Here is a 15,258-nt window from a genome sequence, read left to right as displayed (position 1 = left end):
ATAAGTTATTACAAGATAATGGCTCTAACTCACTGTGCTATACAATATATCCTTGTTGTTTATCTATTTTGTATATAGTAGTTTGTATCTGTTAATCCCATACTCCTAATTTGTCCCTCCTCTTCCTTCTCCCCTTTGGTAACCACAAGTTTGTTTTCTGTATCTGTGAGTCTGTTTCTGTTTTACTTGTACATTCATTTGTATCGTTTTTAGATTCCACATATAAGTGATATCATACACTATGTGCTTTCTCTGACTTACTTCACTAAGTATAATATTCTCTAGGTCCATCCACGTTGCTGCAAATGGCAGAATTTCATTCTATTTTATGGCTGAGTAATATTCCATTTTGTATTACACCACATCTTCTTTATCCATTCATCTGTTGATGGGCACTTGGGTTGCTTCCATGTCTTGGCTATTGTAAATAGTGCTGCTGTGAACGTTGGGGTGCGTGTATCTTTTTGAATTAGTGTTTTCATTTTTTTCTGGGTATATACCCAGGAATGGAATTGCTGGATTATATGGTAGTTTTATTTTTAATTTTTTGAGGAACCTTCATACTGTTTTCCACAGTGGCTGAACCAGTTTATATTTCCACCGACAGTGCACAAGGGTTCCCTTTTCTCCACATCCTCTCCAACATTTGTTGTTTGTAGACTTTTTTTTTTTTAATTTATTTATTTATGGCTGTGTTGGGTCTTCGTTTCTGTGCAAGGGCTTTCTCTAGTTGTGGCAAGCGGGGGCCACTCTTCATCGCGGTGCGCGGGCCTCTCACTATCGTGGCCTCTCTTGTTGCGGAGCACAGGCTCCAGAGCGCAGGCTCAGTAATTATGGCTCACGGGCCCAGTTGCTCTGTGGCATGTGGGATCTTCCCAGACCAGGGCTCGAACCCGTGCCCCCTGCATTGGCAGGCAGACCCTCAACCACCGTGCCACCAGGGAAGCCCCTGTTTGTAGACTTTTTGATGACAGTCATTCCAACAGGTGTGAGGTGATATCTCATTGTGGGTTTCACTTGCATTTCTCTAATAATTAGCAATGTTGAGCATCTTTTCATGTGCCTGTCAGCCATCTGTATGTCTTCTTTGGAGAAATGTCTATTCAGGTCTTCTGCCCATTTTTCGACTGAGTTTTTTGTTTTGTCGATACTGGGTTGTATGAGCTGTTTATGTATTTTGGATATTAACCCGTTGTCGGTCGCATCATTTGCAAATAGTTTCTCCCATTCAGTAGGTTGTCTTTTCATTTTGTCAATAGTTTCCTTTGCTGTGCAAAAGCTTTTAAGTTTAATTAGGTCCAATTCGTTTAGTTTTGCTTTTACTTCTTGCCGTAGGAGACAGATCTAAAAAAAATATTGCTACAACTTATGTTAAAGAGTGTTCTGCCTCTGTTCTCTTCTAGGAGTTTTATAGTTTGGGGTCTTACATTTATGTCTTTAAACCATTTTGAGTTTATTTTTCTATATGGTGTGAGGGAATGTTCTAATCTATAAAGAGATATATCTTTTTTCAAAGCAGCTTCTTAGAAGTATAATGAACACATTTTAAATTGCACTATTTAAAGTGCACAATTTGGTGAGTTTGGGCCTATGTATACACCTGTGAAACCATCACCATAATCAAGATAACCAATATATCCATCATTCCCCAAAAGTAGAAAAATATATATTTTAATAAGCTGAAGGGAAGGAGCTAGTGGAAAGAGGAATTGACTTTATAGGAGAGAAGATAATAGAGCAGAGGCAAAGGAGCAGTGAAATCTAAATATTTACCTCAGCTGTTCATTCAAGGGCCTTTTTTTTTTTCTTTTTCTTTTTCTGTTTCTCTGGTATAGCCTGAATAACCCCTTAAGTGGTAATTTTTTTTAATAAGTGATGTCAAAATAAATGATGATTTCTTTATAATACAGCATCATTTACAGAAAAACAGTATAGTCATAGAATTTAAGATTGAGACTATACACCAAAAGCACTCAGACTTCCTACCACTTCAAAAGCCAGTTTGTATCTTTATATGTCAATACTTTAAAACCTCGAAACTGTGTGTCTTCTCTTGCAGCCCAATTAAAGGATATTGCGTATGGCACCAAGCAGTACAAATTTAAACCAGAAATCATGCCAGATGACTCCGTTGATGAGTTTGATGAAACCATTCACTTAGAACGAGGCGAAAACCTACTTGAAATCCATATCAACAAAGTAACCTTTTCTTCTGAAGTTTTACAGGCATCTGGAGATAAAGAGCCTGTCACCTTCTGTACCTATGCTTTCTATGATTTTGAACTACAGACAACTCCCATAGTGCGGGGCCTTCACCCAGAATATAACTTTACTTCTCAATATCTCGTTCATGTTAATGACTTATTCTTACAATACATTCAGAAAAATACTATTACTCTTGAGGTCCACCAGGCTTACAGCACAGATTATGAAACAATCGCGGCATGTCAATTGAGATTCCATGAAATTCTAGAAAAAAGCGGTCGAATATTTTGCACAGCAAGTTTGGTTGGTGAGTACAATCTTACAAACTTTGGCTGTTTGAAGCACTGATTGGTTTATACATTAATATGGTGTTCCACATTAGTATCTTCTCTCTCAGATTCAAGGTGCCTTTAGCGTAAGGACAGCGTTATCTGATATAGCTGCCCACAGTTGATTGGACTCTCTTAAATGTCACTAATAATGTCAGTACAATGGCTATTAATTTTTTAAAGCTTATTAGTACAAATGTTTATTTACCATGTTGATATCCTTGTTTGATTAAACATTAATTGTAGTACATTTATCAAAGTTTTTTAAGGAGCTTATCATGTTATCACTGTTACTAAGCACTGGGAATACAGTGATCAGTGGTAAATAAGACAGAGCCCCTACCTTCATGTAGCTTACCTTCTAGAGGGGAAGATGGGCCATAAAACAAATAAACATATCATTAGATATGAAGAAAAATTATCAGGGCAAGAGGCTAAAGAGGGAGATGGAAGGTTGCTAATTCAGATAAGGGCTTCCCTACAGGGTGCCATTGGTAAAGACCTGAATAAAGATCCACGTCAGGATCCAGGGGAAGAATGTTTCCAGCAGAGGAAACAGCAAGTATTGTACAAAGGCCTGAGGGAGGAACAGACCTGCCATGTTGGAGGAACAGCAAGGAGGCCAGTGGCTAGAGCAGAGATGAGATTAAAGCAATAGGCAGGGACCAGATCTCACTGTAGAGCCTTGTGGGTCATGGTGAGGTGTTTGGACTTTTTCTTCCTCTGAGTGATGCAAGTCATTGGGTGGTTTTGAGGAGAGAAGTAACGTGATCTCACATAGGTTTTAGAAAAATCGCCCTGGGTGCTGTGGGAAGAACAGTCTGTATGGGCCAAGCAAGAAGATAGGACCATTATCAGGCTATTGCATTAATCTGTGGAAAGATGTTGGTGGCTTGGATTACGACGGTAATGAAAGTAGTGATAAGAATTGGTTATATTCAGTGTCTATTTGATTAACTCTTCCTTGAAAACGTGCTCAACAATTGCATGTAGTGTAATGAGGGAAACAAAGGAGGCGAGAATTTCTGGTGTGAGCACCCGGGACAATGATGAGGCCATTTATCGAGACAGACCTGGGCAAGGAACAAATTTGAGGAAAAAAACTAAGAATTGTGTTTGAACAGGTTAAGACTGACCTGCCTATTAGACAGCCAAGTGGAAATGTCACCTAAGCAGTTGGATATACTAGTCTGAAGGTCAGAGATAGAAATATAAAAGCAGGATTCATTAGCATACAGAATATATTTTAAGCCTTGGGCCTATATAATTTCACATAGAGAGTGAGTATACATAAAGAAGAGAAGGTGACCAAGGACTGAGCCTTGGGAGACTCCAAAATTTAGAGTTCAGGAAGAAGAGGAAGAGCCAGCAAAGGAAACTGAGGAGTGGCCAGTGAGGTGGGAGACAAACCAAGAGTATACAGTATCCTAGAGGCCAAGTGAAGAAACCTTTTCAAGAAGGAAGGAGGGTGCATAATAGCCAGGTCATGGCAGCAACCTAAATGCCCATTGACAGACGAATGGATAAAGATGTGGCACATATGTGCAATGGAATACTACTCAGCCATAGAAAGGAACGAAATTGGGTCATTTGTAGAGACGTGGATGGACCTAGAGACTGTCCCACAGAGTGAAGTAAGTCAGAAAGAGAAAAACAAATATCGTATATTAACGCATATATGGGGAATCTAGAAAAATGGTACAGATGAACCGGTTTGCAAGGCAGAAATAGAGACACAGATGTAGAGAACAAACGTGTGGACACCAAGGCGGGGTGGCGGGGGTGGGGGTGGTGGGATGAATTGGGAGATTGGGATTGACATGTATACACTGATGTGTATAAAATAGATAACTAATGAGAACCTGCTGTATAGAAAATAAGATAAAATTCAAAAAATAAATAAATTTTTAAAAAGGAAAACTTTTTTAAGTGACCAAGAAAAAAAGGAAGGAAGGTGACTCAGGTTCTGGGGAGGGATTTTATTTTATTGATTGCATAGGTGGTATAGTCACATGGTTCAGAAGAACTTGCCCTCAAAAAACTTAGTGTGGTGGAGAAGTAGACTGGTGAACTGCCAATTGTGCCAAAGCAGTCAGTGCCCTAATGAGGACATCTTTCTTCGTTTCTGCAAAGGAAGCATAGAGCTCTTAAGTCTCCTGGGAGCCCTAGAGGAAATCGTCACAGAGGAAGAGAAAGAGCTGCCTGAGTTAGAAGGCGTACTACAACTACAACCCCAGCAAGAGGGTGTACAGGGCAGACATGCGAGGGTATATTACATACGGTATAGATTTGACATAGCTATGGTGTTTTTCCCTATACTTACGGCACAGTAGGAAAATGGGAAGGTGCCAAAGATTTCTCGAAAGTTGAATTCATATTCCATTCATAATTTTGAGGTTTCGTTTTGTATCTGTCAGACTACATTGAGTGCAACTTGTTAAAAAAGAAAAAGCATCAGAAAGAATCCGTGGAGTATTTGACTCAATGTTTAGATTTTTCTTTATATTTTAGAAAGATTGAAATAGTATAAACCGGACTACCTCAAATGTAGTTTGACATAGTTTTTTAATAATATTTAACATACGGTGGAACTCGTACTTGCAGAAGTAACTTTATTTTCTTTATCTCCGTTATTTGCCAATCACACATCATTTGTGCAAGTCATATATTATTTTACTCAGTATAAAATTTATAGTTTTAATGTATAATACCATTGATGTATCTTTTACTGGTATATATTTTGATTTATGGGACTATTTTAACAGTGAGTTATGTATTGGTTTGTAGGAACTAAAGGAGACATCCCCAATTTTGGCACAGTGGAATACTGGTTCCGATTAAGAGTTCCCATGGATCAAGCAATTCGACTTTATCGAGAACGGGCAAAGGCTTTGGGATATATAACATCAAATTTTAAGGGGCCAGAGCAAATGCAATGGGTAAGCTTGTTTGACTTTACGACCCTTTTATGACACAGAAATTTTATAGTATTTCTTTATATTATCATGCTTTAAACCGAAATCATTTTCTTTCACAGCCATCAAGTGGCTTTTTTTAACTTTTTATTTTGAAATAATCATAGACTTACAGGAAGTAGCAAAAATAGTACAGAGGTCCCGTGTAGCCTTCACCCAGCTTCTCCCAATTATAATATTTTATGTAACTATAGTGTAGTATCAAAACCAGGAAATTGATATTGGTACAGTACTATTAACTAGGCTACAGACTTTATCCAGATTTTGTAAGTTTTTACATGCACTTATGTGCGCATGCATGTGCACGACTACTTGTGTGTGTGTGTGTGTGTGTGTGTGTGTGTGTGTGTGTGTAGGAAGAAGCAGAGTTCAATGCAGTTTTATCATGTGTATATAATCATGTAACTACCACCACAATCAAGATACAGAATTGCTCTTTTACCACAAAGGAACTCCCTTGTGCTATCCAGGACACTTTCGAAAAAGAGAATTGCAATACTATTATTACACATCAAGTGACTTTCATTATAATTTCTACTGTTAAGGAAATGGATAGCTATTATTGGACTTTCAGTTATTCTCCTTTTTTCCAACTGTTTCCAACTTCTTCCAAGCTGTTTCAGAAACTTTTAGGTTTCTGAAATGCAGAGTAAAATATAAAATGAATATTCTTTTCCTGAGAATTAGAAGTATGAATGCAATTCCTCAGAGCAGCATTTTCCAAACTATGTTTCATGGAGTCTTAATAGCCATATTTCCAAAAGAATTCCATGATCCAATAAGTGCAGAAAACACTGAATTGAGAAGCATTAAATAGGATCCTAGACTTTAGGGCTTCTCATGTATAACGTGAATCTCAAGAAGAAGCATAAAGTATACACTTATGTTAAGTAACAAACGGATAGAATATAGTAGAAACGTTTTGGAATGTCTGTTCAAGTCATGATTCTCTTTTTTCATTTGGACCTGCCCTCTTCTAATCCATGGGGCTGGGCCCCCAGTGGCCAGCTTTACGTTGGGTGATCCTGTTCTCTCCCACTCCACCCAATTATGAGTAATGATTCAGGAATATCCACCTGCCCCCAGCTGAGCGAATCAGATTCTGCTTTCTGAGATCAAGAGAAAGCAAGACTCTCCATGCCTGGAACATGTAAAGTTGGGAGCTGTGGGACAGCCATCTGCTACCATGTTAAATGGCAAAGGAAAGAAAATGGGACTGGAAAGAGAATAATGAGCAAGCGTACAGAGAAAAATGGAAACTAGAGGGAGAGTAAATTCCTGTAGTTTTCCAGTCCCGTTACCTTCCTTAGATACGACCACATTTCTGCTACACAGTTCTATGAAATAACCCTGTAGCCTTATATAAAAGTCTCTTTTCATTGTATTTGCTGGGTGGAATTAGTTTCCATAACTTTCAATTAAAAGAACCATGACTAATATCACATTGATTCCGAAACTTAAAGAATGGCACCCGTTTCCCAGAGATCATCCTTCTGGACTAGTATTCTTCAGAACACACTTTGGGAAACACTGTTATGGAAAAGGGAATTAGAGATAGAGAAACCACATGATTTATTAATTTTTGTGGTTTAAAGAGTTTTAGACTCCCAGTTTATGGGTTGAATGAGTCATTTACTGTTGGAATTTCAGCTTTTGTGGGTAGACTCGGTGGGGGGGAGAAACGGAGGGGGTACTTTGTAAATCCTTCCACTCAGTCTTCTATAGCCGGATGCAAACGAGCCCTGGGAAAGCAGTGTTGTGATTCCCTTCTCAGATTTCCCCTCTCCACACCACCAGATGTCTCCACCAAGGAGATTATGACTTCGGTTCTGTTTTCCTTCTCCAATAAACTTCTCTAGAATCAAAAGGTCCAGATGTTCAATCCAGATTCAAAAATGCAGTGAAAGAGGGGTCCCTATATGAAAGGTAGAGAATTATCTAACACCACAAGGCACTGCAACACTACATTCTTTGTCCCAGATCACATCAGCTATGGAAGGCTTAGCAGTTAGTCAATGCAGGTGTTTGCTAGAATACTTGTGCACTGACTGCCTGAGTAATAGTCCCAAAAAGGGCCATAGAGTAGTTTCTGACCCTGCCTGGCAACTCCCTTTGCTCATCTCTCTTCTGAAATGTCCTTCCAATCCAAGGTTTTACCCCTCCAAGTTTTATCTCTCACTCTGTTTTCTTGTTCCTTGGCCTCAGGTATCTGCTTCCCCAGATCACATTGGTTCAGGATGAGGGCCAACCCAAATATAACAAAATCAACTCTCTGGGTGGGTACCATCAAATTCATTGGTTTCTCACTTAAGAATGCGATATGATCAGAATAACTGGAATGGTTGAAAGAGTAGCTCTTTTTTTTTTTTTTTTTTTTAAAGACACATTTATTCAGCATCATGATCAGACTATTACATTTAGCAATCAACAGCATGGGTGCAAAAAAAAAAAAAAAATCTACATTAAAACCCTTTGTTGGAATGCTTTACACTTTCCACAGAACAGAAACTAAAAGAACCTGTTATACAATTAGTCACAAATACAGTCCCCGAGTTTTTTTGCCCATACACATGAGTATTGTCTAAAACATGTCTTCTTTGTAGCATCTAGGCCCTGCCACCACTGTGCTTGGCTGAGTTCACAAACCTGTTGTAGCCTGTAGCTTCGCTGTGACTTCTCTGGCTCTCCTCTCCTGCTAAGCTTTGTTTCCTGGCAGTAATGAAAACCTTCTGCCACTGCCATAGCTCCTGCTGCTGCTGGAACCACCATAGCTACCTTGGTTTTGTGGTTTGGCAAAGTATTGGCCTCCACCACCATAGAGGCCAGAACTTCTGCCTCCAAAGTTTCCTCCTTTCATGGGCCCAATATTTGAAGATTGATTGTTGTAATTGCCAAAATCATCGTAGCTTCCACCACCTCCAAAATTGCTTCCATCGTTACCAAATCCATTATAGCCATCCCCACTGCCACCATATCCACCACCACCGCAGCTGCCACCAAAGCCACCTCGACCACTGAAGTTTCCTCCACGACCAAAGTTGTCATTCCCACCAAAACCACCTCCGTGACCACCACCAAAGTTTCCAGAACCACTTCCACCTCTTTGGCTGGATGAAGCACTAGCCATCTCTTGCTTAGATAGGGCTTTCCTTACTTCACAGTTGTGGCCATTCACAGTGTGGTATTTCTGAATGACAATCTTGTCTACGGAGTCATGGTCATCAAAGGTTATGAAAGCAAAGCCTCTCTTTTTGCCACTGCCTCAGTCAGTCATGACTTCAATCACTTCAATTTTCCCGTACTGTTCAAAATAACCTCTTAGGTGATGTTCTTCCGTGTCTTCTTTAATGCCACCAACAAAAATCTTTTTCACAGTTAAGTGGGTACCAGGTCTTTGAGAATCTTCTCTTGAGACGGCCCTCTTTTGTTCCCCAACTCTCCCATCCACCTTGTGTGGCCTTGCGTTCATGGCTGCATCCACCTCCTCCACAGTGGCATACGTGACAAACCCGAAGCCTCTGGAGCGCCTGGTGTTTGGATCCCTCATTACCACACAATCTGTGAGCGCTCCCCATTGCTCAGAATGGCTCCTCAGACTCTCATCGGTTGTTTCAAAGCTCAAACCTCCGATGAAGAGCTTCCGCAGCTGTTCGGGCTCTTTGGGTGACTCTGACTTAGACATGACGGCAGTGGAGGGGGGAGACATCAACGATGCTTACCTGGCAGCGTCCACGGGCAGAAAGGAAGGAGTAGCTCTTAATAAAATTGTGAACTAGGGGACATTTGTCTTGGACCTAACGGCTCACTTTACCTGTTAATTATTAAATAGAATTAAAGAACATCAGATTAACTATTTTCTTGGCTTTATTTGGTTTTAACAGCAATCTCTACATGTATGCTCAGTCTTCTATATTTGCTGCTAATAGCATCCGTACATACGTTCTAGAGAATATTGGTTTTAAATAAGAGTCAAGAGTCTTTTACTGAGAAATTCACTTTGAAGTGAAAATCTGCAGCTTTTTGTCCATCTACAAAATTATTTTGTTTTTGGGTTGGCAGCTGTTGTTTACTTTTCACTGTATTATTACTATAATATAAATATGTATGTTTTTCCAGTTAAGTCAGCAAGCACCCAAAACTGCTCAGCTCGGTTCTACTGATTCCACAGATGGCAACTTAAATGAACTTCATGTTACAGTAAGATGCTGCAGCCACCTGCAGTCCCGAGCAAGCCACCTTCAGCCACACCCATATGTTGTGTACAAGTTTTCTGACTTTGCAGACCATGACACAGCCATCATTCCCAGTAGCAGTGATCCACAGTTTGATGATCATATGTGTTTCCCAGTGCCAATGAATATGGATTTGGATCGATACCTTAAGTCAGAGTCTCTGAGTTTTTATGTGTTTGATGATAGTGATACCCAGGAGGATATTTACATAGGAAAAGTCAATGTGCCTCTGATTTCATTGGCACATGACAGGTGTATTTCAGGTAAGCCTATTTCTTGAATCCATGAAATTGTTTAAAAAAGAAAACACCACCTAAATTATACCTCAGTGTTATGGATATGATCTGTTTGTAACAATCTTCCTAACCTTCTCAGATAATCTTAAACTTTGGGCCCATAATACTATATTGTTTTAGTTATTTTCTTAGTAGTTGTTCCAGGGATTGCAGTATGCACCTCAGCTTGCCACAGTCAAACTTAATGCTAATAACTCCATTAAAATTTAGAAAGTCTGCTCCAATATAATTCCATTCCCTCCCCCCTCCTTTGTGGTATTGTTGTCATATATATGTACATAATATGCCTGTATATGTTATAAACCCAACAGTACAATGTTATAATTATTGCTTTATATAACTTTGTCCTTTAAGAGAAGGGAGAATATATATAATTATAGGAGACTTTTATATTAACTTACGTATTTACCATCTCTGGTATTCTTTATTTCCAAATTTGGATTTGAGTTACTGTCTGGTGTCATTTTCTTACTCCAAATAGCTCTATTTCCTTCCCCTCTTTTGTGTTACTATTTCATATATTTTTTTATCTTTACATGTTATAAGTCCAGGATTATAATTTTTTAATTATTGTTTTATACAGTTGTTTTTTAAATCAGTTAAGAGGAAAAACATATTTATACTGTGTTTCATAATTACCTATGTAATTACCTTTATTCACATCTGTTCCTCCATGTTGATTTGAGTAACCATCTGGTGTCACTTGCTTTTAGCCTGAAGAAACTCTTTTAATATGTCTTGTAAGTCAGGTCTGCTGGCAATGAATTCACTTAATCATTGTTATTTGGGAATGTCTTTATACTTTAGCTTTTATTTTCTGAAGGATAGTGTTGCTGGATATCATATTCTTAGTTGTCAGGTTTATTTTCTTTAACCACTTTGAGTACATCAGACAATTGATTCTGGCATCTGTTGTTTCTAATGAGAAATCATCTGTTAATCTTATTATGGTTCCCCTCTACATGATACAGTTTTCAAGTTTTTTTTTTTTTTTTTTTGGCTTTTGACAATTCAACTCTAATGTATTTAGGTGTGGATCCCTTTGTGCTTATTCTACTTGGAATCTTTTGAGCTTCTTTATGTGTAGGGTACTGTTATGCACCAAATTTGGGGAGTTTTCTGCCCTTACTTCTTCAGTTATTTTTTCTGCCCTTTCTTCCCCTTCTTACATTCCTGTTACACATATGTTCATATGTTTAATGGTGTCCTACAGGTCTCTGAGGCTCTGTTGATTTTTTTTCATTTTTTCTCTTCAGATTGGATAATCACTGTTGATCATACTTCAGGTTCATTGATTCTTTTTTCTGCAGCTCATATCTCCTACTCAGCCCCTCTGTTGAATTTTTTCATTTCAGTAATTATACTTTCTAACTCCAGAATTCCTTTTTAACTGTCTCTTTTTTTATTGAGATATAGTTCATATGTAATATTATATGTTATAGCTATACAACATAGTGATTTGTAATTTTTAAGGGTTATACTCCATTTATAGTTATTATAAAATATTGGCTATATTCCCTGTGTTGTACAATATATTCTAGTTCTCTTTTTTTATAATTTCTATCTCTTTATTATATTCTCTGTTTTATAAGTCATTGTCATCACACTTTCCTTTAATTCTTTAAATATGGTTTCTTTTAGCTCTTTGAACATATTTGTAATAGCTGCTCTGAGGTCTTTGTCTACTAAGTCTAACATCTGGATGCCCTCAGAAAGTATCTGTGGATGACATTTTGTCTCCTGTTTCTTTGCATATCTCATGAATTTTTGTTCTTGTTTAAAATTGGACATTTAGGACACTATATTGTAGCATCTCTAGATTGCAGCCCTCCACAGGGTTCCTGTTGCTGTTGTTGTTTGTTTGGTGACTCACCTGGACTACTTCTGTAGTCTTTTTCCCTCACTATAGCCACTGATGTCTCTGCTAAGTTTTTGTTTGCTTGTTTTATTCTTGTTTTAGTTTTAAGCCTGAACATAGTTTAGTGGTCAGCCAGTGGTTGTTGAGAGTTGTGTTTAAACAACTTGAGCTGGCAGGCTTCCACCCTTTGCCTATGGATCAGTGTATGGCTTGGGTAATGCATTCAAAGTTCAGACAGTCTACAAGTCTCACATTCAGCCAGGGACAAGTAGCGTACTAGTGTCTTTTCTGACTCCCACTGTCTTTACTGAGGTTCAGTAGATTTTCTTAAATAAATGCTTCTTAATTTGTTGTACACCTTTGATCAGTTTCCAGAGTTCTTAAATGATTATTTCTGTTCATTTTATCCAGTGTTATCATTGCTTTTTGTGGAATATATTTACTGATCTCTTCACTCAGCCATTCTGTAAGTCTCACCTGTGCCTGTAGTAGAAGTTTCTCACCTCCCTATATTCCACCTATATCCTTTTTGCTACCTAAAGTCTAGAGTTGTTTAGTTTTTTCTTTCCTAGCCAGCCATTAAAAGAAGGGTCAAACACTTGAGAACCAAGTAATGGATACCCATAAACAAAAGTTATGCTTGAAATATAGGTTTGTTTTTTTCACGTCAGGGATTTTCATACTGAAAACTCTAGTATAATGATTAAAATTTGTGACTCAATATTATGTATTCAGCTAGGTGATACTTTTTGTTACTGCTATATGTTTTGGGTGGTTTGTTTATTTTATGGACATTTTTTGCTGTGCTACTATTAATTTGGAATAATTTAACAAATCCCAGTAAAATGTATTTAAAATTAGAATTATGTAGTAATATAAAGACTCCTTAGGATACATAAATTATTTGAAATTTTGAAGTTTTAATATATTTTTCTACAGACACACAAGAATATCAAGTCAAAATGAAGCTTGTTATCTGAGCTATAACCCAGATAATATCTTAGTGGAAGGCTAAGAATTCTGAAGAATCTCTGAATTAAATTTCAGTGAATTAAAATATTTATAAGTCAATTATCTCATCTTTGAATCAGTATTATCTCTGAGGCCTTAACTTCTGAAAGCAGTCTGCTTGAGAGATGAACCTATCATAGATCTTTTTGTCTTATTTTATTCTCTCAAGTCATTTGACTTGTGAGTAAAAGCCAGACTTATTTTTAATAAGTTGTGGGTAGTTCTTTTTGCTCTTCTTTAATTTTTGTGGTAATAAAACTTCACTCTAGCATTAATTAAAATTCTTTTTGTAATTTGACAGGAATATTTGAGTTAACAGATCATAAAAAGCATCCTGCAGGAAGCATCCATGTTATATTGAAATGGAAATTTGCTTACCTTCCACCAAGTGGATCCATAACAACTGAAGACTTAGGGAATTTCATACACAAAGAAGAGTCTGAAGTTGTTCAAAGACTACCTCCAACATCCTCTGTTAGCACGCTAGTAGTGAGTAACAGTGACTTTGAATTTCCTATAAAAGTAAATAACCACATAAAAGAGAAAAAAAAAAATCTGAAAGCTATGTTCATCATTCTCAGTTTGACATATTGGTTTATCTTAGGCACCAACACCTAAGCCAAGACGTTTAACACCTAAAGATAAGAAGGTATCTTTTGTGGATATCACACCACATCAGCGTTCTGTAAGTAGTAAACACTCAAAATACTAATTTTTTTTTCCCATAACAAATATTCGGAATAAATGATATAGTATACCCTCCCTGATTTAAATGGAAACAGATAAATAAAATACTTCTTCTTCCCTTAAAATGTTACCTTTGTAATTTGGCACTGTATGTAAGTGTTAAATGTTCTTGCTCTTTGATCTGAACCCTCCTTTGGCCCCATACCTCTCTCCAGATACTGCCCAAATCCTCTGCCCCCCATTTACCATAAAGCAAAACAGAACAAAACTCTTCAAAAAGTTGTCTTAATTCCATCTTCCTTTCCTCATACTGTTCCTTGCTCACACTAGTAAAACTTTTCCTCCTTAAAGCCACTCTTGCTAAGGCCACAATGACTTTCACTTTGCCACTTTTCACAGTGGCCAATTCTCAGTCTCCATCTTAATATCTCAGTAACTTTTGACACAGTGGAATACTTGCTCCTTTTACTCTTGGCCTCTGGGATACCATGCCTTCCTAGTTTTCCTCCAATTTAGCCAGTTATTCTTCTCATTCTCCTGGACCATAACTCTAAATGTTGAAGTACCTCAGCAGTCAAACTTCAGACCTAGACCTCTTCTCTTCTCAATCTGTATCTAAGTAAAGAGATCTTATCCAAAAAAACAAACAAGCAAATGAACAAACATAACAAAACAGAAACAGAGTTACAGATAGAAAGAACAAATGTGGTTGCCAGAGGAGAGAGGGGTAGGGGGGGAGAAACAAATAGATGAAAGAGGAAAGGAGATACAAACATCCAGTTGTAAAATAAATGGGTCACAGGTATGAAATGTACAATGTGAGGAATATAGTCAGTAACTATGTGGTATCTTTGTATGGTGACATATCATAACTAGACTTATTGTAGTGATCATTTTGAAATGTAAAGAAATAGAGAATCACTGTGTTATGTAACAGGAACTAACATAGTGTTGTAAGTCAATTATACTTCAAAACCAAACAAACTCATAGAAAAAGAGATCTGATTTCTGGTTACTAGAAGCAGGGGATGGGGGAGGGACAATTGGATGAAGGTGATCAAAAGGTACAGACTTCCCGTTATAAGATAAATAAGTACTAAGGATGTACTAGGGATGTCATGTCCAACATGATAAGTATAATTAACACTACTATATTTTATATATGAAAATCATTAAGAGAGTAAATCCTAAGTGTGCATGTGCGTGTGTGTGTGTGTGTGTGAAAAAGTCTTATCATGATTTGGGATTTAATAATAAATACAAAATAACATACATGCATGTTTTCACATTAATGTAAGGAGACCTGTACTCCTCCTGAAGATACAAAGGAAATTTCACCAGAAGTGGAACATACGCCAGAAATAGAAATTAATATGCCAACTGTTTCACATATTCCTGAGGTATGTGTTTGTATTAAAATTATCTTGAAAGGTTTATTTTTTAAAGACTTTGTCTTTGCATTGACATGGATCAAGAAATCATATCGTTGATCCTATTTTTATACATGACTTCCTTGGAATAGAAATGTCAAAAATAAGACAAGTATAACAGTTACAATTAAGCAGACATTAGTAGGTAGTAAATACATATGTGAATTAAAGTATAATGTAAAATTCATTTTGAGATTAATGCTTTTTTATTCTTAGTTTATAATCACATTTTAAT

The 15,258-nt window shown here is 37.4% G+C and overlaps 2 protein-coding genes across 5 annotated transcripts in view; one reads left to right on the top strand and one right to left on the bottom strand.

The window, feature by feature from the left end:
• The window catches only part of RPGRIP1L (RPGRIP1 like), a 96,857-nt gene that overhangs the window by 45,209 nt on the left and 36,390 nt on the right, over positions 1 to 15,258 (top strand). For all 4 annotated transcript variants that reach the window (XM_059903739.1, XM_059903740.1, XM_059903738.1 and 1 more), the window contains exons 15-20: positions 2,060 to 2,512; positions 5,322 to 5,473; positions 9,626 to 10,004; positions 13,208 to 13,395; positions 13,511 to 13,591; positions 14,892 to 14,993. In XM_059903739.1, coding sequence (XP_059759722.1) covers positions 2,060 to 2,512; positions 5,322 to 5,473; positions 9,626 to 10,004; positions 13,208 to 13,395; positions 13,511 to 13,591; positions 14,892 to 14,993 — 1,355 coding nt within the window. The remainder of the gene's footprint in view (positions 1 to 2,059; positions 2,513 to 5,321; positions 5,474 to 9,625; positions 10,005 to 13,207; positions 13,396 to 13,510; positions 13,592 to 14,891; positions 14,994 to 15,258) is intronic.
• HNRNPA1L3 (heterogeneous nuclear ribonucleoprotein A1 like 3) lies at positions 8,205 to 9,202 on the bottom strand. Its single transcript, XM_059905361.1, is given in 1 exon segment — positions 8,205 to 9,202. A coding segment is annotated over 1 exon segment (987 nt). The 5' UTR covers positions 9,192 to 9,202.

This window comes from Balaenoptera ricei, chromosome 19 (assembly GCF_028023285.1).
Source record: "Balaenoptera ricei isolate mBalRic1 chromosome 19, mBalRic1.hap2, whole genome shotgun sequence".
Classification (NCBI taxonomy): domain Eukaryota; kingdom Metazoa; phylum Chordata; class Mammalia; order Artiodactyla; family Balaenopteridae; genus Balaenoptera; species Balaenoptera ricei.
Note: the sequence above shows the minus strand (reverse complement) of the source record. Positions and strands in the feature narration are given on the sequence as shown.